The sequence below is a fragment of the Osmerus mordax genome, chromosome 27 (genome assembly GCF_038355195.1).
Source record: "Osmerus mordax isolate fOsmMor3 chromosome 27, fOsmMor3.pri, whole genome shotgun sequence".
NCBI classification, from domain to species: Eukaryota; Metazoa; Chordata; class Actinopteri; order Osmeriformes; family Osmeridae; genus Osmerus; species Osmerus mordax.
In genome coordinates this window covers 9795680-9818110 of record NC_090076.1, presented here as the reverse complement: position 1 = coordinate 9818110, position 22431 = coordinate 9795680, and the positions used below count along the sequence as shown (strand labels likewise).

The 22431-nt window shown below is 52.2% G+C and overlaps 1 protein-coding gene across 5 annotated transcripts in view; it reads right to left on the bottom strand.

Annotated features, from left to right (window-relative positions):
• dock7 (dedicator of cytokinesis 7) overlaps positions 1 to 22431 on the bottom strand; it is a 38295-nt gene that overhangs the window by 1482 nt on the left and 14382 nt on the right. Inside the window, exons 15-47 of one of the 5 annotated variants that reach the window (XM_067230630.1) lie at positions 18991 to 19108; positions 18772 to 18842; positions 17885 to 18023; positions 17702 to 17803; positions 17435 to 17521; positions 16793 to 17024; positions 16487 to 16651; positions 15875 to 16044; positions 13737 to 13826; positions 13096 to 13191; positions 12837 to 12977; positions 12629 to 12742; positions 12087 to 12254; positions 11591 to 11730; positions 11296 to 11465; positions 10981 to 11156; positions 10595 to 10777; positions 10016 to 10175; positions 9814 to 9910; positions 9488 to 9505; positions 8473 to 8569; positions 8225 to 8359; positions 7587 to 7739; positions 7168 to 7326; positions 6507 to 6607; positions 6226 to 6418; positions 5296 to 5439; positions 4917 to 5048; positions 4203 to 4217; positions 1414 to 1539; positions 1018 to 1107; positions 445 to 681; positions 70 to 213 (exon numbers count right to left, since the gene is read on the bottom strand). In XM_067230630.1, coding sequence (XP_067086731.1) covers positions 70 to 213; positions 445 to 681; positions 1018 to 1107; positions 1414 to 1539; positions 4203 to 4217; positions 4917 to 5048; positions 5296 to 5439; positions 6226 to 6418; positions 6507 to 6607; positions 7168 to 7326; positions 7587 to 7739; positions 8225 to 8359; positions 8473 to 8569; positions 9488 to 9505; positions 9814 to 9910; positions 10016 to 10175; positions 10595 to 10777; positions 10981 to 11156; positions 11296 to 11465; positions 11591 to 11730; positions 12087 to 12254; positions 12629 to 12742; positions 12837 to 12977; positions 13096 to 13191; positions 13737 to 13826; positions 15875 to 16044; positions 16487 to 16651; positions 16793 to 17024; positions 17435 to 17521; positions 17702 to 17803; positions 17885 to 18023; positions 18772 to 18842; positions 18991 to 19108 — 4363 coding nt within the window. Of the gene's footprint in view, positions 1 to 69; positions 214 to 444; positions 682 to 1017; positions 1108 to 1413; positions 1549 to 4202; positions 4218 to 4916; positions 5049 to 5295; positions 5440 to 6225; positions 6419 to 6506; positions 6608 to 7167; positions 7327 to 7586; positions 7740 to 8224; positions 8360 to 8472; positions 8570 to 9487; positions 9506 to 9813; positions 9911 to 10015; positions 10176 to 10594; positions 10778 to 10980; positions 11157 to 11295; positions 11466 to 11590; positions 11731 to 12086; positions 12255 to 12628; positions 12743 to 12836; positions 12978 to 13095; positions 13192 to 13736; positions 13827 to 15874; positions 16045 to 16486; positions 16652 to 16792; positions 17025 to 17434; positions 17522 to 17701; positions 17804 to 17884; positions 18024 to 18771; positions 18843 to 18990; positions 19109 to 22431 lie in introns of all 5 variants that reach the window. The other 4 variants (XM_067230632.1, XM_067230634.1, XM_067230633.1 and 1 more) reach the window with 4 other exon arrangements.

Here is a 22431-nt window from a genome sequence, read left to right as displayed (position 1 = left end):
TGGAGCCGAAGCCAGGAACAGAGAGAGGGGGCGGGGGGGATTTGAACCTGCAGGCTTCAGACCTCCTACCTGATTGACGGTTGTTCCCACGGAGCCCTGCAGGACCATCTGCAGCATCTTGGCGTCAGCAGGGTCCTGGTGGGTGGCGAACGCCAGCTCCTGGGTCTTCTTCTGCATGTCCTCGATGGCCACCTCGATGGGCATGGAGATGACCTGCCACCGGACGGGGGAGAGAGGGAGCGAGGGAGAGGAGGGAGAGGAGGGAGAGGAGGATCGAGGGAGAGGAGGGAGAGATAGACAGGAGAGGGCGCTCTTATCCAGAACATTACACTTACATCCCCCCCTCTCTCTCCACCTCCCCCCACCTCTCCTGTCTATCTCAACTGTCTGATAAAGCCGAGGAAATACCCAGAACACATCGCCAACCCCCTCGTCAGATCTCACCTCCTCCTTGTGGATGATGTTGATGCGGGTCTTGATGTAGGGGAAGGCGTGGGAGGTGGTGAGGATGGTTTTGCGTTTGAACTGCTCGTGCAGGTCCCCGTGCGCGCGGCCGTCCAGGGTGAAGGGCGTGCAGTACACGAAGCGCCGCAGGTTGTAGTTCTTGTCGAAGTAGGTGATCCGGTCCTTCATCTCGAACGTGTCGAAGTACGGCTCCACGTAGGTGATCTGGACAAAGGCCTGGAGGAGAGGAGGGAGAGCTCACCAGCTAGTTCGCACAAGGAGCTGGAACTTTTACTTCAAAAACCCAAGCAAGTATGGATGTGTATTATTGTTTTGTTTACATTTACATTTAGTCATTTAGCAGACGCTCTTATCCAGAGCGACTTACAGTAAGTACAGGGACATTCCCCCCGAGGCAAGTAGGGTGAAGTACCTTACCCAAGGACACAACGTCAGTTGGCATGACCGGGAATCGAACTGGCAACCTTCGGATTACTAGCCCGACTCCCTAACCGCTCAGCCACCTGACTCCCCTTTGTTGTGTATTTGAATCGTTTTGAGCGTCTGGCTGACCTTGTTGGGGTCCAGTTTGATCTTGTCCACTGGGTTAGAGTCCTTGATGACCTCCACTTGGTCCTCTCCAAGGCGCTCGCCGTAGAAACCCTGAACCCAGCCATGGAGCCAGTTAGAACCACACACACACACACACACACACACACACACACACACACACACACACAGACACACACACACACACACAGACACACACAGACACACAGACAGGCCCTCACACACACAGACAGGCCCTCACACAGACAGGCCCTCACACACACAGACAGGCCCTCACACACACAGACAGGCCCTCACACACACAGACAGGCCTTACACACACAGACAGGCCCTCACACAGACCACAGACCTCCAGCTCCACCACAACACGTTCTGGGGGGGTTCCCGGTTCCCTCTTACCTCCAGTCTGTGAGAGATCTCAGCCAGCTTGGTGATGGCTGGCTCTTTGTACACAAACTCCTGCTCGTCCAAATCTCCGAACTTGGAGCCGTAGAAGCCGACTCGGAAGTAAGTCCCGAACATCCTCTTCCCAATCTGCCGCGGGAAGGAGAAGACGTCTGAGAGGGGCGATGTGTCAGTGGGTCAGCGTACGTCATGTGATGACGATAAACTGCGACAGAATCTGTACTGTAACTAGAAAATGAATCTTCTTAACGTCAGGTCAGGGTTGTCAGCATGGGCATGAGGAGGGGGGGCACCAGAAAGAGACCGACTTTATCGGGCAGCGCAAGCCCAGGTTCCACCAGCCAATATAAACATAGATAAGACAGTGTGATTAATGGATAACTGTTTGGACATACGGACGTGGTGCGTGTTCGGCGTTGCGTCAGTCAGTTGAAGGAGCACAGACACGGGATGGATAGGCGTGTGTGTGTGTGTGCACCTAGCAGGTTGCATTTGTGCATGTAGGTGTGTGTGCTTATAAAGATCTATGAGAGGATGTGTGTGTGTTTCCGAGGATGTGTGTGTGCGCGTGTCATATTTTCTTGTTCTGTCTAGACAGAGAGCAGGGCAGCCTGTTGGATGCTGGTGTCAACAACCTCCAGTTGAGTCCTTGATACTGTACTGAGGTGAACCTGACCCCTGACCCCTGGCCCCTGGCCATGTGACCACACCTGGAAAGGTAGATTGAGGATATGGCTGTGGCGGTTTAAATCTGGGCTAAACTAGTAAACCTTATCCAGGCTGGTAGAGCTGGTGCAGAACGACAACTGCATCAGGGAGAGAGAGAGAGGAGGATGCCTCAATGTCAACAAGAGGGAGAGACGGAGAGAGAGAGACAGACAAGGACAGAGAGAGACAGGGAGAGAGAGAGACAGGGAGAGAGAGAGACAGACAAGGACAGAGAGAGACAGGGAGAGAGAGAGACAGGGAGAGAGAGAGACAGACAAGGACAGAGAGAGACAGGGAGAGAGAGAGACAGGGAGAGAGAGAGAGACAGGGAGAGAGAGAGGGGAGGCTATACAAAACAAAAACAGATCAGGACTGAGCCAAACCAGGTCAATACACCTCGAGACATTTCCCTGAGCAGAGCCAGCCTGACCAGGCAGGAACACCTCCTGTCACACACACACACGTACACACACACACACGTACAGATGACAGGAGGCAGGAATAACCTCAGGCCATCAGAGTTTGTGAGAGATGATTTGGCTTAACCCTGGCTGACAGAATTTCGTTTTTTATTCCTTACAGCAAAGTAAATGTTGAAAGTAAAAGGCAGCCTGGGATGAGCAACTTACCACAACACACAGTAAGTAAAGTGGAAAGGAAGGGGTCGGCAACCGGGGAAAACAGGAGAAAAACAAGGAGAACACATTTTAATCAGGGCCGGGTACTTCCATGAGACGCTAACACAAACAAACAAACATAAACAAACAAACATAAACAAACATAAACAAACAAACAAACAGGGGCAGGCACTTTTTTGTTTTTGCAAATGCAGACAAACTCAAACGAATCCCGAACATGCCGAAACAAGAGAGAGAGAGAGAGAGAGAAAATGCAGTCTAAGTGGAAAGGAGGTAGTAAGGGGGGGGGGCACAGTCCCTACATCCCCTAGAAACACACGATTCAGGGGACCCCCCCCACCCCCCCCACCCCTGGGGGCAGCACAAGCCCCCCAGGCTTATCATGCAGCGAACATGAGCAACACGAAGGTTAATACCTGTTACACACACGACAAGAGTGCTGATGAGTGGAATACAGAACCCAGGGGTCGACTTAGTCTGTCTCGTCTGAAACGGGAATAACTCAACTTGTACTGTGACTAACCGAAGGACACATAAAACAAATGTGGAAGAAAAAGAGATTATAAACTTTTCTCCCTCCATGGGGAGAAAAACAAGCACGTTTTTGGATGCAGTCCCATCGTGGAGTTTGGGTCGATGCCAGATGGCAACAGAATGTGAGGATTCGTGTCGGTGTGTGTGCTAAGTGCGACTTTCTCACCAAAAGGTTACTGTACGTTTAACCCTGTTTGTTAAGAGTTACTGTACGTTTAACCCTGTTTGTTAAGAGTTACTGTACGTTTAACCCTGTTTGTTAAGGGCGTACTGAAATCGAACCCCGTGGCCCGAAGATGAGATGAGAGATGAGGAGGCGTGGTGCCCGTGACGGTACGAGCAACGGTACGAGCAACGGTGACAAGCGATGGTGACAAGCGATGGTGTTCTGACTGACGGGGAGGGAGGAGGGGGAGAGAGGGAGGAGGGGGGCAAGAGGGGGAGGGAGGGAGGAGGGGGAGAGAGGGAGGAGGGGGAGGGAGGGGGGCAAGAGGGGGGCAGGAGGGAGGAGGGGGAGGGAGGGAGGAGGGGATGGGAGGGGGGCAAGAGGGGGGCAGGAGAGAGGTGCACGTGACTCATTCAACCGCAAACGCTTATTAGTGTCACACATTGTGGTGACTTCCCCATGCATGTCCTGCTCTCCAAGACTCAGTCCTGTGTCCACAGGCAGAGAGGAAATGAGGCAGGAAGATGAGAGGGGGGAGGGATAGGTGGGGAGGGGGGGGAGGGAGGACAGACAGCCTCAGTCTGCAGGGGTTAGATGAGTCGTAACATGAGACAGCAGTGCGACGCGACGCCAGCAGGTGGAGACGACAGGAAATTCAGAAAACACAAATCAATCCAAATCAAAAACAGACGAGCCGAATAAACAAGGCGGCAAGCAGCCAATCACAAGCGACCTACCTCCCAGCCGGTGCTCTGTGTGACAAAGAGAACACAGGAGAGGTCAACACACACACGTATACACACACACACACACACAGTCATGTCAATCCGTTTACAGAGAGGGAGTCCCTCTGGAGTACACAACCTCACAGATGATGTTCACACACACACACACACACACGTCCTCCATTGGTTCTGTCCATCTGTCACACACGTCACCACACCAGTACTGATGCATGCTCTGGTCTCATGTGCAGGAGACAGGCAGCTACCTATGACACACCATGAAACTCTCCCTTTCTCTAAGTAAACACAGTTCAGAATCAAACAGAACAGCAAAACAACTGTCATGCGAAGCTGGACTGAACCAGAGTGGAATCTGAGAGGCACGGTGGGATATCTTTTAGGATAAAAAGCAAAGATGCTATAGGTGCATCCATATGTACAAGTGTTTGATTTGATGCACGATACTTGTGTGTGTGAGTGTGTGTGTTTATTGACATGTCATGGCAGGACAGCCAGTGCAGAGAGACGTGCTGGTGTTCATATGATATCACACACACACACACACACACACACTGTACACGGCAACGTCCTGTTTCTTCTGTGACACACTGACCCCCATGACACACACGCACACACACACCTTTTCGGCAGAGTGTCAATGTTACAACATGTAGACTAGGTGAGGGGGGGGGTGGATGAGGGGGGTGCCGGTGCGTGTGGATTTACCTGGTGCACGATTTTGCCAAAGGCTTCCTGCAGTTTACCATGTATGGTGGCCAGCTTCTTGGCGTCGCGGTTGGCCTCGTGGATGGGGATGAGGACCTTGTACACCTCGTTCACTGCCTCGTACATGCCAGCCTGGGGGGGGGGGGGAGGGAGAAGGGGCGGGGGGGGGAGAGGGGAGAGGTCAGTTCAAGTACCACTGATGGTGTACACTTTATGTTTATGTTATGTAGAGAGAAAGACAGAGAGAGGTACTGAAGTGATCTAATGTAGGGCTCTGTTTAGGTACAGTGATGGGGGGTGTCAGGTGGGAGGTACAGGTGATGGGGGTGTCAGGTGGGAGGTACAGGTGATGGGGGTGTCAGGTGGGAGGTGTCCTCACCATGGAGAAGGAGGCCGCTCCCTGCTCCAGGAGACCCACCAGCCCAGCCTCCGTGAAGTACTTGCCCGAGCAGATGCCCTCCTCGTCGGGGGAAACCACGTCGTCTGACACCGCTGACTCCTCCAGGACGTTGGAGGAGATGTCCTGGTGTACACACACACACACACACACACACACACACACACACACACACACACAGACAAGATACAAACACACACATGATACAAGAACACACACACACAGACAAGATACAAACACACACACAAACTTTGGTTAACTCAACATTGAGAAATGCACTGCTAGCTTTCATCACGAGTGTTTGCTTCACAAACAGAGTGTGTGTTCAGTCTTGGGAGCAACCCAAAGCAATTATTTGATGAAATGTCACAGAACATGTAAACTCAATTCACCTATTGGCTTGTTTGGAAAAGGCACATGGCAAACTCGCTTCTTTTTCTCCTTCATTTAACCCTTCAGCCTCACAGCTTCCCAGAGACTCAATTCCACTTCAAGTATTAAAGGCAGGGTAGGTAATGATGATGAGATGTATTTTTAGTCATGTTTGCTGAACTAAACTTACATTTACATTTAGTCATTTAGCAGACGCTCTTATCCAGAGCGACTTACAGTAAGTACAGGGACATTCCCCCGAGGCAAGTAGGGTGAAGTGCCTTGCCCAAGGACACAACGTCAGTTGGCATGACCGGGAATCGAACTGGCAACCTTCGGATTACTAGCCCGATTCCCTCACCGCTCAGCCACCTGACTCCCACTTCACATCCTGACGGCAACCAATTTAGGAACAGCGTATTGGTCCAATTATTACACTAGTATATAAGAAACCGAAAGGTTTGACATTAAAATAAATACCGATATCTGTGGGACCGCAATAAACACAACCAATCAATAACCCCCTCCCCCCTCCCTCACCTGGAAGGTGACGCAGCCCACAGGCAGGTACTTGCGATCCTCCAGCATGCTGAGGTACTCTGCCACCAGGGCGGCGCTGTGCACCAGGCACTGCGCTGCCTCCGCATGATTGGTCCTCTCTGTGTGCTTTCCCGCCATGTTCTGCAGCCAGGTCAGACGCAGGTCCGGGGACGTCTGGTAACCCTTGGCGATCCTGGACACCACCAGAGGGATGTTGACGGTGGGTAACCGTGACGATGTGGATGTTAAGGCTGTGTGTGTGTGTGTGTGTGTGTCCTCACCTGTACATCAGGTCTATCAGCATCTCAGGATCCTCCTGGTGTTCTTTCATCTTCACCGTGTCGGACAGGATCATGTGGAGGTTGAAGACCAGGTCTTGTACCTGACACACACACACACGCACACACACACGCACACACACACACACACACACCGTACGCTTAGCACACTGATGAGCACACTCATGACAAGTTTGAAATACCAAAGTGTGGTGATACTATATATCAGTAAGTAGAGTATACATTGGATTTGATTTGAGAACAGAGAAGCCTAAAACTGAGTAGATTAAAGTAGATCAGAGTACAATAATAGTCCTCATCAAGTAACGCAAAAAATTATTTTAGTTTCTTCAAAACCTTTTTTTCAAAAATATTGTAAAATATATTTTTTCAACCATTTGAAAAACAGTCTGTGTTAGTTGGGGTTCACCCCATCGAAACGTATCTGTGTATGTACCTGGTCTGGGGAGGTGGATGTACCTGGTCTGGGAAGGTGGATGTACCTGGTCTGGGGAGGTGGATGTACCTGGTCTGGGGAGGTGGATGTACCTGGTCTGGGAAGGTGGATGTACCTGGTCTGGGAAGGTGGATGTACCTGGTCTGGGAAGGTGGATGTACCTGGTCTGGGGAGGGGGATGTACCTGGTCTGGGGAGATGAATGTACCTGGTCTGGGAAGGTCGTTTCTCTGAGCTCCAGGTCTTCCTCAGCGTAGGTCAGGATGGTCTTCAGGGAACGACGGAGAAATTCTTCGTTGAAGTTCTGAGACGTCCCGACCAGTGAGGACAGAGACATGGTCACCTGCATCTTCACCCTGGCGAAGTTCTGAGGGAGCAGAAGACACCTTCAGTACATGAGGGAAGTGGATCTGATTACTAATCTCACCAACCGGTTAGTTGAGAACAGGCCGCCTTGTAGAATGTGAAGCACATTGTGAACAACGTACACACAATATCAAGCTCTTGGGAAAAAAAACAGTTTGTTTTAAATAACAGTGGTACAAAAACAAACATATATAATAAATTAAAAGTGTCTTAATCTAATCCTTGGCGTGTGTGTGTGTGTGTGTTCGGGGTCTGACTCACGTTGCCGATCTCGAAGTTCTGCCTCATGAGCAGGTAGAGCGAGGCGGCAGCATGGGAGCGGATGGAGCCGATGCTGCTGCTGCAGTTCCTCAGCAGACGCAGACACAGGTCAGCACACTGCTCAGTCTCCTCCTCAAACAACAGCTCTGGGAACTACACACACACACACACACACGCACACACACACGCGCACACACACACACGCACACACACACACACACGCACACACACACACACGTACACACACACGCGCACACACACACGCACACACACACGCACACACACACACACGCACACACACACACACGTACACACACACACGTCAGCAGCATTTTCTTTCTCTCCCTTTTTAATTCAAAACTATTAAACCTTCCCCCCGTGATATTCCACAATCACAACATTTCTTTTTGTATTTATTTTTCTACAACTGATTCAGCTTCAACAAGCTCTTCCCTCGCCCTCCTCTCTCTGAGAGGCAGGGATCATCACCCCCTGCCTCTCTCTCTGACTGAGGCAGGGATCATCACCCCCTGCCTCTCTCTCTGACAGAGGCAGGGATCATCACCCCCTGCCTCTCTCTCTGACAGAGGCAGGGGTGATGATCAGATAGTGTCCGTCTGAACGAGGTGTTTCCTCACCTTAGACACCAGGGCTCTCTGTGTAGCGAAGCAGTGCTGCAGGTAGAGGGCGCTCTGGTTACAGGCCATGCTGTGTAGCAGCACCTTCAGCACTCCTCCCAGCACGCTCTCCTTCGACTCGGTCACCGATACTGTCTGCACACACACACACACACCAAGTATCAGAGACACGCACACACACCATGTATCAGAGAGGGTGAGCGAGTGGGCGAGAGTGTAAGTGTGTGTATAAATGTGTGTGTGTCTACCTGAACAATTATCTCCAAAGTATCCAGGATGATCAGGTTGGCCTCGGTTGCCAGGTTACCGTCGATGAGTGCCTCATGTTCCAGTTCAGCCCTCGTCCTGTCACAGGAAACAGGAAGTAGCCGGGAGTCAGGATGTCACACAAAATGGCTGCCGGCCAGCTCTTCCTAATGACCCCCCCCCCCCCCGCCGCCCCCCCCCCCCCCCCCCCCCCCTCACAGGTGCAGCTATGCCAGGTGGGTGGGGGTGGGGTCAAGGGGTCAGAAGGTTATGGAGATAGTGAGTTTACACACCTAAGGGGTCAGAAGGTTATGGAGATAGTGAGTTTACACACCTAAGGAGGGGTTAGGGAGGTAAGGTAAGGCAGGGTTAGAGGGAGGGGAAGGGCTTGAGGTGGACGACTCTTTAGGTATATGGAGGTACACTTTGACCACTTTCTCTCAGAGTATTGATTTTACTATGGGCTGTATTAACACAATTTCTACAGTGGGAAAGTTACAGAATAAACCTAATGACAAAATGGTATCTTCTGACTTTTGTTTTGATTGGACACCCAGATGATCCAGCCTATCCCCAACCCAAGCTACACGCGACGGTCCCCAAACACCAGACACACACTGGGGAAGAAGCACAGCAGTCACACTGCAACACCACCCAAGCACCAACACAGGAGGTCAGGGGGTCAAGGGGCGGGGTCTGTAACTCAGGAAGTGAAGCGTAGAGGGGGGACGGGAGAGAGACAGAGAGGAAGGAAGATAGAGAGAAAGGAGAGAGAGAGAGACAGAGAGGAAGGAAGATAGAGACAGAGAGAAAGGAGAGAGAGAGAAATACTGAGAGGGAGGGATAGAAAGAGAGAAACAGAGAGAAAGAAAGAGAGAAAAAGAGAAATAAAGAAAGAAAGAGAGGTAGAGAGGTAGAGAGAGGTAGAGAGAGGAAGAGAGAGGTAGAGAGGAAGCAGCAGCACATGTTCCCAGGAGGGGGGGGGGGGGGGATACAGGAACATACAGGATACGATACCTGACTGATCTGTGGCTCCTACACGTGACAGGAGACACAGGAGGAATGACACATGAACAGGTGAGATGAGCAGGCCAGGAGAGGAGAGTGTGTTCCCAGTAACGACCCCTTACCCTGACTGATGCTGTGGGACTGGGACATTCACACAGGCCTGGATATACAGCCCTCACTGAGACCAGGTGAGTTATAACCACACCTTGTATGTGATGCTGGGTATTATACTGCTACTGGCCAACACGCACTCCCACACACACACACACACACACACACACACACACACCCTCGCTCCCTCACACACACACACACACAGGTAGAAGGACTCCTACTTGTCCATCCTTTCGCTGTTCTGGCGCCAGTGTGTCATGTCCTTCCTCCAGCGCAGGTTCTCCTGACTGCCGAAAGCACTGCCTGATGGGCTCCTCTCTGCAGCAGGAGCAGGACGTCAGCTGTGTGTGTGTGTGTGTGTGGGTGTGTGTGTGTGTGTGGGTGTGGGTGTGTGTGGGTGTGCACGCGTGTGTGTGTGCCTACCCAGCTGCCCCCGGCTGCGCCGCACCATCTCCTGCCGGGCCCCGATGCTGCCCAGAATGGCCTCCTCCAGCTTGGCCTTCATGTCTTTGGACTTCTTGAAGGTCAGACTGTTCATGCGCTCGAAGGCCTTCTTCCCCTGCATGGTGAACACAACATGGGCCTTGTTTTCCATGAGGTGAATGAGGACAGAAAACACAAGAGTTACTGCTTCACCCGCAATCACACACTGTGAGGATGAGGTGAGCGTGGAGGAGGGAGAGGAGGGTGGAGGAGGATGATGGATGGGGCTTGATAAGGGAGAGGATGATGGATGGGGCTTGATGATGCTGGATGGGGGGGGTGAATGAGGGTGGATGAGGGAGAGGAGGGTGGATGGGGCTGGATGAGGGAGAGGAGGGTGGATGAGGCTGGATGATGCTGGATGGGGGGGGGGGTGAGGGTGGATGAGGGAGAGGAGGGTGGATGGGGCTTGATGATGCTGGATGGGGGGGGTGAATGAGGGTGGATGAGGGTGGATGAGGGAGAGGAGGGTGGATGGGGCTGGATGAGGGAGAGGAGGAAGGAGGCCAGACATGTTACCTTGTACTCGAAGCAGGACACACACAGGTAGAGCATGTCCAGCAGGCGGTTGAGCTGGGCCACTGACAGGTCAGTAAACCACTTCTGCAGCACCAGCTCGTCTGCGTTCTTCAGGACCCACAGCAGGCAGATCAGCAGGCTGCGGCTCGACTCTGCAGAGAAGGAGCCGTGGGGACGCGTGGCCTGAGGGCGGGGCCAGGGGGCGGGGGTTAACTGATTGATTGATGTTTGTGTGTGTGTGAGGGGGGGGTAAAGAGAGGTTGGAACAAGTGAGAGAGAGAGCTAACACACTAGGGAGAGAGAGAGAGAGAGACAGAGACACGGAGCGAGACGGAGAGAGAGAGACAGAGAGAACAGGAACAGGAAGTGGCAGACAGGAAGCTGACCTGGGGGTTGAGCATGAAGCTGCTGGGCCTGGACATTTGGGGGACGGAGGTCCCCGCTATCGCCATGGCGACCGTCTGACTGATCATGCTGTTGCCCTCCCCTTCCGCCTCCTCCCCTCCGGGGGCCCCCGCGCCCCCCTGGGCCCCCCCGGAGCGCCCCCACTGGCTGTGTGACTCTGGAGACGAGAGGGGAAATGACCTCAGGCTTGACCCCTGACCTTTGGTCACACCGCACAGCCCGTATACATGGCCGGTGACCCCTAACCCTTACTGTCAGAAGTGATAACCTGGCCCGCGACAACACCTGGACTTTACCTGTGAAGTCGTGCAGCTGGGGCAGCGTCTCCATGACGATGCCGATGAGTGGCAGGTAGAGAGTGGCGACGCGGGCTTTGACCTCGGGGTCGGCGTAGCGGGGGTCAGAGTCGTGGCTGGACAGAAGGTTGTGGACCACGCTGACCACCTTCTTATGCAAGCCAAACATCCTGCACACACAGAGAGAGAGAGGGAGAGAGAGGGAGAGAAATAGAGAGACAGTGTAACCGATGATGACCTCCAAATATAGTACAAACACACACATATGCAGGCATCAACAGAGAGCAGGACTGACCCCTCAGCCTCTGGGTCCAGAATGACGGCCAGTTCGGTCAGGACCAGCCCAGCCAGATAGTGCTGCTCTCTGAAGGGCACGGACAGCTCAAACATGTTGGCTATCTTCTGGTCCTGGACATGCGTGGAGAACCCTGAACTCTGTAGACACAGGGGAGGAGAGAGAGGGAGGGGAGGGAGATAGAGAGAGAGGGGGAGTTAGGGAGAGAGAGAGAGATAGAGAGGGAGAGAGAGAGGGGGAGGGAGAGAGGGAGGGAGAGAGAGAGGGAGATAGAGAGAGAGAGATAGAGAGGGGGGGGAGAGAGAGAGAGAGAGAGAGAGAGAGAGAGAGAGAGAGATAGAGAGGGGGGGAGAGAGAGAGAGAGAGAGAGAGAGAGAGAGAGAGAGAGAGAGAGAGAGAGAAGATTAGAGAGAAATATTGTAAAGCCCTAAACCCACTAGTGCTCCTGTGTGTATGTGCCTGTGTTTATGTGTGTGTGTGTGTGTGTGCGTCTCACCTGCGAGGTGGCGGAGGACACGGAGGGCGAGGGCGAGGCCGGGGGGGTGAGGAGGCTACAGGGGAGGTTGAGGGTGACGTAGTGTTCGTGGCTGCAGACCACCCTGAGGAAGTCCAGCCTGAGGGACTCCAGCGTGGGGTTCTGGAGCGTGTACAGCTTGGCTGACACCTGCACAGAGACACGCCCGTTAGCCCGCGCCGCACACACAGTCTTCAGGTCCAGCTGAAACAGCTGTCTCACAGTGAAGCCTCCAACACCAGATTTCACACGGCGAATCTCCCAAACTATTTTTAGGACTTTGGACATTCCGAGGTGGTTATGTAACATTTTTCCAGTCCAGCTCTTGATTAAATCTTGGGCTTTTAACGCTGGGTTCCCAGACTCTGGTCTACTGGCACATTTCTGCCTAATCCTGACTAAGACTGGTTTTATGAGCGGTACGACTCTGCAGTGTGCCTGGGTCTGGAGGTCTACATCAGAATGGGAGGTCAGGAGCTGTACAGCTCTCAGGTGGTGTAACTCCTTCTCATGATTCTTATTACCTGCTTCCAGTAGGTCTTGATGAGCGTGAAGACGAATCCTCGGTCCATGACGGACAGAAGGTCGTTCAGGAAGAATGCCAGACTGTTGTTCAGCCTCTCCACCAGCTCCAGGTCCTGATGGAGGGACAGGCCAGGGGGTTAAAGGTCAGAGCGGTCCATGCTGAAGTCTGATAGGCTGTCAGGGCTGGGTGGGCGGAGCTTCTCCTACCTTCTGGAAGCGTGAGACGATGTCCCCGGCGATGGTGCTGACGAGCGCCGTGATGTCGTCCATGAAGCGCTCGGGGAAGCGGTTCTTCCTGGGAGACTCCAGCCGCTCTGTGAAATACAGGTGGTGGATGATGCTCTTCACCTGGACGCCAGGGTGGAGACAGGGAGGAGGTTAGGCCGGGGGGGGAGGAGAACTACAACCTGAGGCGTGGTCTCTTCCACAACGGCCCCGGCGGGAGATGGGAAATGTAGTTTCTCACCATGAGCTCGAAGAAGAACCAGGCCTGCTGGAGGGCTCCTTCCCGCACGCTGCCACTGCTGACCACCCACTGCAGAGCCAGCTCCTCGTGGAACAGCTGACACACACACACACACACACACAGCGCTCAGGCTCCGCCTACAACCGCCGCCTAAACACCTCCTCCACCTACACAGCTTCACACTCTTATACAACCGGGGGCGCAGGAAGATGGAGACGGTCATTGTGTAGAGAGGAGAGGTGAGAGAGGAGAGAGAAGAGAGGTGAGAGGAGAGAGAGGAGAGAAGAGAGGTGAGAGGAGAGAGAGGAGAGGTGAGAGAGGAGAGGTGAGAGAGGAGAGAGAGGAGAGGTGAGAGAGGAGAGGTGAGAGAGGAGAGGTGAGAGAGGAGAGAGAGGAGAGGTGAGAGAGGAGAGGTGAGAGAGGTCTCTCCATACTGATCGGTTAGGCACACCTCCCACCCCCATCATCCCAAACAGCATTCAATACGAGAGGTGGAAAACACACACACACTGCATCCAACAAGACCAAGACAGCACGACATCCAATCAAGCGTAGACAGACAGGTGAGGGGAGGGGCTGAGGGGTCAGAGGTCAGGGGATGGTGACTTCTCCCCTGTGTGGTAAGGGTTAGGGCTCTCTACCTTTTTGGTGGGGGACCGTCCTGTTAAAGTTTGCAAGAAACTGGCGCTCTCAGTGTGCGAAGACATGCGGTTGCTACAGCGATCCATGGCCTATGAGATGGATGGATGGGTGACAGCAGGTTAGGGAGCTGTGGGAGGAGAGCGAGAGCCCAGCAGCTTCTCAACCAGGAGGTGTGTCTGGAGAAGCTTCCCCCGCTAGCACACACACACACCTTCACACACACACCTTCTGAGACACACACCTTCTGAGCTAACACACACACACCTTCTGAGACACACACACCTTCTGAGCTAACACACACACCTTCTGAGACACACACCTTCTGAGACACACACCTTCTGAGACACACCTTCTGAGCTAACACACACACACCTTCTGAGACACACACCTTCTGAGACACACACCTTCTGAGACACACACCTTCTGAGACACACACCTTCTGAGACACAAGACAACACACAAATGCAACCACGAACAAGCTTACAATCATTTCACAAACACGTGACATTGTAGTCAGACCTACACACCTGGATAAAACTTCAGGTTCATATTTCTCTTCTAGTTACCAAACAAAGATTCTCAACATACTGAACATGTATATATACTTTGTAGAGGACAAACCGAAAAGCTCCAAAAGAAACAGAACGACGGAAGGACGTTAGGTGAAGACACACAGACACACACACACACACACAGACACAGACACAGACACAGACACACACACACACACAGACACAGACCAACGACTGAGCAGACCACAGAGCAACTTCACACACACAAGCACACCCACACACACACACACACACACACCACAGCCTACATGCAGAAGTGTCATGCCCACATAGTGATGTCATCAGTGAGAAGAGATCATGCATGACTCGGGAGAGGGAGATGAGAGGGAGATGAGAGGGAGATGAGAGGGGGATGAGAAGGAGATGAGAGGGAGATGAGAGGGAGATGAGAGGGAGATGAGAGGGGGATGAGAGGGGGATGAGAGGGGGATGAGAGGGGGATGAGAGGGGGATGAGAGGGGGATGAGAGGGGGATGAGAGGGGGATGAGAGGGAGATGAGAGGGGGATGAGAGGGGGATGAGAGGGGGATGAGAGGGGGATGATAGGGAGATGAGAGGGAGATGATAGGGGGATGAGAGGGTTGGGGTGAGGTGGTGGCAGTTGTGATAGATATTTTAGAGGGTGGTGGTGGTGGGGGGGTTGTTAGAAGGTGTTAAAGGGGTGGAGGGGGGGTTGAACCACCTGCATGGTGTCTGGAGCAGATCCAGGCCCTGATCCCCAGGGGGCGCTCTTACACCCCATCGTGTGCACCCAGGAGTTGGAGCGGTCTAAGCCCTGCGGGGGATGGGGGGGGGGGGCAGGACACGGGGGGAGAGGGGGGGCACACGCCGGAGCAGGGATGCGAGTGAGGCAGCGCAAGGGAGGAAACAGTGACAGGTCAGAGGTTAAAGGTCAGCAGCAGGAAGCAAACAGCAGCTTGTTAAGGAGGAAAGTGGCGTCCTCGCTTGACAGACACGAGCAACGCTACGACGGACGCCAAGTGTCCTGGGACGAGAGAAGGGTTGGTTAGGAGGAGGCAGAGGCACTGTTCATCACACTGGGGCAGCATCCAGGAAGTTAGGGGGGAAGGCACGACATCACTTCCTGGCCCGAACCAGGAAGTACTTCTGGGGTCAGATCTGAAGTTTGTTCAATGACCAAAATTGTTGTTCCACAGTAAATGACAAACCTTTTTGTCCTCCAAGTCATCTTTGGCCTATAAGCTCTGACCCTCTGCTTATAACTACAAAACATAATCAGGGGCTATATTTAAAGACTAGGCACTACTCAGGGACAGCCACGGGTTTTACTTACTGTGAGTGTGAGTATGTATGTGTGTGTGCTAGTGTCAAGGGTCGGGAGATAAGATGTTCCTGTTCATGTTTGTCTATTGGCTGGAAGGTTTATGGGTGGTTGCATACATGGGCCACATCAACAGTATATTTATGACAAAGCATCGCATCCAGGTCAATGCTGAGTTTTATCTGTGTAGAAACTGTGCAGGTCACACAACGGACACACACACACCTGTGTGTGTGTGTGTGTGTGTGTGTGTGTGTGTGTGTGTGTATGGACGGAAGCTTACCTTACTCCCAATGATGGAGCGAACCTCGTCGTCGGGGGATGTGGGTGTTCCTGAGATGTCAGGGTTACTGTTGCTAAGGCTCCGTGAGCGGTTGAGGTTAAGGCTGGCGGGCCGCACGGCGGAGCGGGCCATGGTGGCGTAGTGGACCGACCCGCCCAGACCCCCCGGCCCTGAGACCACATGGTACGGTCCATCAGCAGAGAGACGGGACACAACAACAAGCTCGACTCAGCGTGGACTTCACTCAAACTACAACACGTCAAACAGAATCAGTCCAGCATGGTTCAAAACAGGCGGGTGTGTATCTTAAACTGCTATGGAAACGCCACGGTAACCCCTACATTTACATTTAGTCATTTAGCAGACGCTCTTATCCAGAGCGACTTACAGTAAGTACAGGGACATTCCCCCGAGGCAAGTAGGGTGAAGTGCCTTGCCCAAGGACACAACGTCATTTTTGCACGGCCGGGAATCGAACCAGCAACCTTCTGATTACTAGCCCGATTCCCTAACCGCTCAGCCACCTGACTCCCATAGACATGCAGTGTTCCTGAGCGGCGTGAGGGAGACAGAGAGGAGGCGAGCAGGAGGTGCAGAGGAGGGGTGTGGTACCGGGGGAGGGGGCGTTGGGGTCGGTGCTGGGCAGGCGGAACACGTAGTAGATGTAGGAGCAGAGGAGGCTGTTCCGGCCGTGCAGGTCCTGGCTCGTGTCCAGGTACTTGTGGAGACGGTTCACGATGGAGGCCATGACTTCGAACGATGCCTGGCCCAAGTTCACTGAACACACACACACACACACACACACAGGTTAACAAGGTTTTTTCTCCCAGGCCCGTGCGTTGAGACCCTGGGGTCCCGGGGCCAGAGGGCGGGGCCAGAGGGCGGGGCCAGAGGGCGGGGCCAGAGGGCGGGGCGTACCTATCTGTCCCGCGATAACAGGCGGCCGCACCACCAGCACCACCAGCATGTCCAGCAGCAGGTGGAGGAAGCGGACCGTGGGCTCCAGCTGGGCGGAGCTGAGTGCCGCGATGCTGGACTTCAGCTCCGCCTCCAGGTTGTTCTCCATGATGCGCATGTCGCCGATGCGCACGGGGAACATGTGCTCGTCCAGGGCGTGGACCAGAGCAAAGAACTTGTCCAGGTACTGGTCCTGGTCAGGGAGAGAGGGGATGAGAGAGAGAGGTTGACAGACAGAGAGAATGAGGAAAGAGAGCGTGAGAGAACGCTAATAACAAAAGCACCCAGGACAGAGAGCCAGGCAGCGTGGTGAGCTCCAGTGCTGAGACGACCCAGGGGGGTGGGAGGACGAGGAAGGAGAGACAAGCTGGAGGGAGCAGAGAGCCCCCCCTGCACCCATGATTTATGGCCCAATTACCTCCAGGAGAGGGGTGAGTTCTCCCTCTCCCCCCTCCCCCTCCCCCTCCCCGTCCCACTCCCTCCCTCCCTCCCTACGTCTGAGGGACGGAGTGTGTGTGTTTCAGACGTGCAGCGGCGCGTGGCAACACAGAGCGCTATTATGGGATGTTTGTCCTGCCGGCGGGCGGGCGGGGGGGGGGGTACCTGCGTGTGCACGGTCGACACGGTGACCACGTCCACGTTGAACACCCCCCGGTGGTTGTCCACCCATTTCATCCCGGGGAGAGGAACCTGGAGAGAAACCGGGCGTCACAGCTGGGGTTAGGTGGAAACGAGAGAAGAGACCTTCAAGGGCAGATGGACGGACAGAACGATACGTTCCTCTGTCTGCGTGGAGGGCATGAAGCCCTTCTGGGACACTGCTGGTGTCCCAGAAGGGCCGTACTGATCAGATGGGATGTGGGTGCTTACGTCTGGAGAGAGGACCGAGTAGGACTGGGGAGGTTTCTCCAGGGACACGGGCAGACAGAAGTGTCCAGTACGCAGGCGACCGTTCTGCAGCATGGGGATCCACTGCAGGGGAGAGGGAGGAGGAGTCAGGGGGCTGTGTGTGAAAGGATGTGAGAGGAGTGTGTGTGTGTGTGTGTGTGTTACCGTGTAGCCCACTGGGGTCTCCAGAGGTGTGTTTTGTTTCTGCTGACAGCTGACATGGTAGAAGGTAAACAGGATGTGGTGATGGTCGGTCAGCGAGGCCGGCAGCTTGATCTTGATCTCGTCGTGGAAGTCGGGGGATCTGGGAAAGATGGAGGAGATGAAAGATAAAAAAGGGGCTTTCTGGTTTCAGAGGGAGGATGGGATCACACACACCCTGAAGAGGAGAGAGAAGAAGCTGTTTTCCCTCAGGGAAGTCACCGATTAGGCCTTTGTTTGTTCAGAGATTAGGGAGGAACATCCTTGGTACAAAGGAGTTATTTCAGTAAAAGCATTTGTACAACAGTTTTCCCTTCAAGGGATGATGACTGCTCATTGGCTGAGGGTGTGGGCCTTTACAACCTTGGACAGCTTTTCTTTATATAAAAAACAATAGCTTTAATATTTTCATTCTAGAGATCTTCACTTGAGGTTGAGACAAAGAAACACATTTGACGTTTTTGAAACCCCGCGAGGCGGACAGTGGGCGTGGAGGCTCAATGAGCCAGTCCTCTGGTGAAGGACGGGTGCCCCCACTCACCTGGCCCCCTGGCCCCCTGGCCCCCTGACCCCCAGCCCCTCACAGGTTGATTAACTCTAACCTTGGCTGATAAACGACCCCCCCCCCCCCAACCCCTCATAAAGTCTGACTAATGTGACGATAAAATACCCCAAGTCCCCAGCACCACGGTATGTGTGTGTGTGTGTGTGTGGGGGGGGAGGGCAAGGACACTGAGGGGCGACCCAGAGAGCTCAGACATTTTCCCTCCAACTTGTCCCCTCCAGAACCAGAGTGCTGGGAGCTCACCTGTTGAGGTAAGGGTTAGGCTGTGTGTGTGTGTGTGGCTCACCTGTTATGGTACACAACAGATGTGTAGGCCTCCTTGGTGTAGTCTGCACAGCTGGACTTGCCAAATATCACCTGGGAAGGGACGAAGAGGCCATCATGTGATGCTGATTATAACGATGAAGATGAAGGCTCAACCAACAGGAGAACTGGCGTCAGTGGTTTAGGAAGAAGTCCAGCGTGTGTGTGTGCGTGTTTGTGCGTCCGTGTGTGTGTAGCATACCGGCAGTGCGTTACTGGGGTCTTCTCCGTTCATGAACTGTACTTTCACCGTGATGTTTCGGGCGGAGCCTTGACGGTTGGCAAAGTTCAAACTCTGAGGGTTCACGTACAACAGGTTCCTGGAAAACACACACATATATATACAGACATATCAATAACATTTCAAAAACAGAAATGGTATCACACATTTCTACAGCTTAGTTTGGCAGCCAATCATACCAAGCACAGCGCTGTGGAAGATATCGTGGCCAGTGATTGGTGGAGAAGAGAGGTTCATCCTGTCAGTCATCCCTAAACTGTTGTTCAAAATCACTGAGCTAGGTGAATTCACATTATATGAATATCTTGCTATAGAGCTCAAAACCGAATCAATACTTTTTGTTATTATATATTGGCCACCCAAGCACTCGCCAATATAGCCGACTAACCATGATTGCTCTCTGAATGAAATGGTAGAGAACCTCAATGATGCACTATTATCTGTGTTAGACTCTGTTGCACCACTGAAAACCAAAAAGAAGTGCACAAGCAGAACCTCCCCATGGCTGAGAAATAAAAATGTTAGTGAAACGAAAAGAAAATGCCGTGCAGCAGAGAGAAAATGGAGGAAAACAAAGATCACTATCCACTACAATATCTACAAAGATACACTAACCACCTATAACAAAACCATCCGTCTAGCAAGGAGAGAATATTTCTCCAACATTATTACAGAAAATGCCAGAAATTCCAGAGTTCTTTTCTCCACCATTGACCAGCTGCTAAACACTGTCCCTGCCCCACCTCCATCCTCAGCAGTTAAATGTGAAGAGCTTGCTTTGTTCTTCAAGAACAAAATAACTCTGATCAGAGCGAGTATTATTAATAGTGGGGTCGAAACTGACATCAGTAGATTCTGCAACATAACCATGAGCACATTTACCTGTATCACACTTAGTGAACTTTCCAAAATTGTCAGCGAATCTAACTCCACAACCTCAGATATTGATCCTATACCCACAACATTCTTTAAGCGAGTGTTTGATAGTGTCTCAGGTCCGGTGCTAGAGATTATAAACACATCCCTTAGAACTGGCGTCTTCCCAGATGCCTTCAAAACAGCTGTTGTAAAGCCCCTATTAAAGAAACCCAAATTGGATAACAGTCTACTTGCAAATTACAGAGCAATATCAAACCTTCCATTTATTAGTAAAGTACTGGAAAAGATAGTTTTAGTCCAATTAAATTCTTTTCTTGAAGAAAATAACATCCTGGAAGTCTCGCAGTCAGGTTTCAGGAAATATCACAGTACTGAAACTGCTCTCACCAAAATAATTAGCGACCTCAGACTAAACTCTGATGCAAATGAAGTCTCTATCCTTATCCTGTTAGATCTCAGTGCAGCATTTGATACAATTGATCACGACATCCTAATCAATAGACTGGAAAAGCTTATTGGGTTCACGGATAGTGTATTGAACTGGCTGAAATCATATATCACAGGAAGGAAGTTTTATGTTAGTTTAGGTGACCATAGGTCCAAGAAACATGAGAACTGCTACGGGGTTGCTCAAGGAAGCTGCTTAGGTCCATTACTTTTTTCTCTTTATATGTTACCACTCGGCGACATAATCAGAGAACATAACATAGATTTCCATAGCTATGCGGATGACACACAACTATATATATCCACAGAGCAGAAATCTTATTGGGATTTTTATTTTTGTTTGAATTATTTATCACTTGTATTATTGTTTTTATTGATTTTATGTAAAGCACCTTGAGCTACAATTCTTGTATGAAATGTGCTATATAAATAAAGTCTTCCTTCCTTACCCCACGCCCACATGAACTCTGCTTGACCTGATTCCTCCAGAGCAGCTCTCGCTCTGACAGCGCTGCACCTCACTGCTCTGACCCCACGGTCACCTGGAGCAATGCCTGTGCGGGACGTCATTCTCAGTGCAAATAGGTATTTGCGACTTCAATCCGCTAGGTCACTTTAAAGCAGACCGATTGGCTGGTAACGCTGTAATTCTAACTCGAATGGAAAGGTCACAGATACAGACCAGGGGAACCGTCTATTGTTTGGTACTTTGTTAGGCTAGGTAAGTTGATGGAATGGCATAATATATATAGATTTATTTTTAAACCATTGACTTATGTTGTAGGTTGACCGATGTGAGTAGGGCAGATGTAAACGCTGGCTAGCTGTGTGTTCTGGGAGCGGTGGCCTGCAGGGAGACCGGAAGCCCAGCGAGGCCGGGGGTCGGCCGGGGGTCGGCCGGGGGTCGGCCGGGGGTCGGCCGGGGGTCGGCTGACAGACCGCACTGACGTAGCCTCTCAGCAGGGCCCCCTGGGACCACAGATGGGACGCTACTGACAGTGTGGGAATCCTGCTTGCCTCACCGGCGGTCGATTCCCCCACCCCCCCACTCTTTATCTCACTATCATGTTTTCCCAAGCAGTGGGTTAATGATGTGCTTTCATGAGCAACTAAAGGTGTTTCGTTGTGGGGTTGTTGATTATGTTTAACCAACGTATTCCAACGCACAAGTATTCCAATAACTTCCGTGAAGCAAAAAATAAAAAAAACTTTCGAACTTCTGGCCTCGCATTAGATGAAGCCGCACAAGGCCCAGCTCATTTCCAAACCCTAGAACACCTCCCCTGTCCTCACCTCTACCCTCAATCGCACACCCCCCCCCCATTGTGTGTTAAGTCTGTGGGTACACAAAGGGACGAGGTCGTTGTTTACCGAGTCTACAATCAGAGATTAAGGCCAGGACCCTCACACAAGGCCAGGGGGCCAGGGAGCCTGGGAGCCAGCCTCAGTCTGGGAGATGGACATGGCGTGATGAGGTAGCTGGTTACAAATAAGGGTTCTACGAGGATGTCATGTCTATGAGAGTATATACGGTTGAATGATTTATTATTATTAATAGTAGAAGAGTACACATTTAATTCACGGATGTAGGTGATATGAGAGAACATCAACGGTATCCATTCCAACAGTAGCCAACAAAGAGCCTGTTTTGAAACTAGTTTGTCAGGGGTAATTATGTAATGGCTCTCTAGTTAGCTAGACAATATGTGTGCCTTGCAGCAATGGAATAAAATAAATAATCAAACAGAAACCTTAACTCCGATCCACAACAGAAACGGAAAGAAAGGGATTTGGAAGTCAAGGGACTTCCGGAGAAGGACCAGAAGGAGAAGAATTTTCCTGCAGGGCCCACGTCTGGACTGCATGGTCCAGAGGGACACACAGGAAACACATGCAGACCGTGGAGCTGTGCGGTCAGCTTGTAGTTGAAACGAAAACCTGAAAGGATAGGCCTCTCTGCTGTTTGACGTGTGCAAACAACCATCATATCTGTAATGCTGTGAACTTGAGTTAACCGACACGTAACAACGTTACAAACATGCTGTGGGGAACAAATGCTTGATGTGGATTACCGAG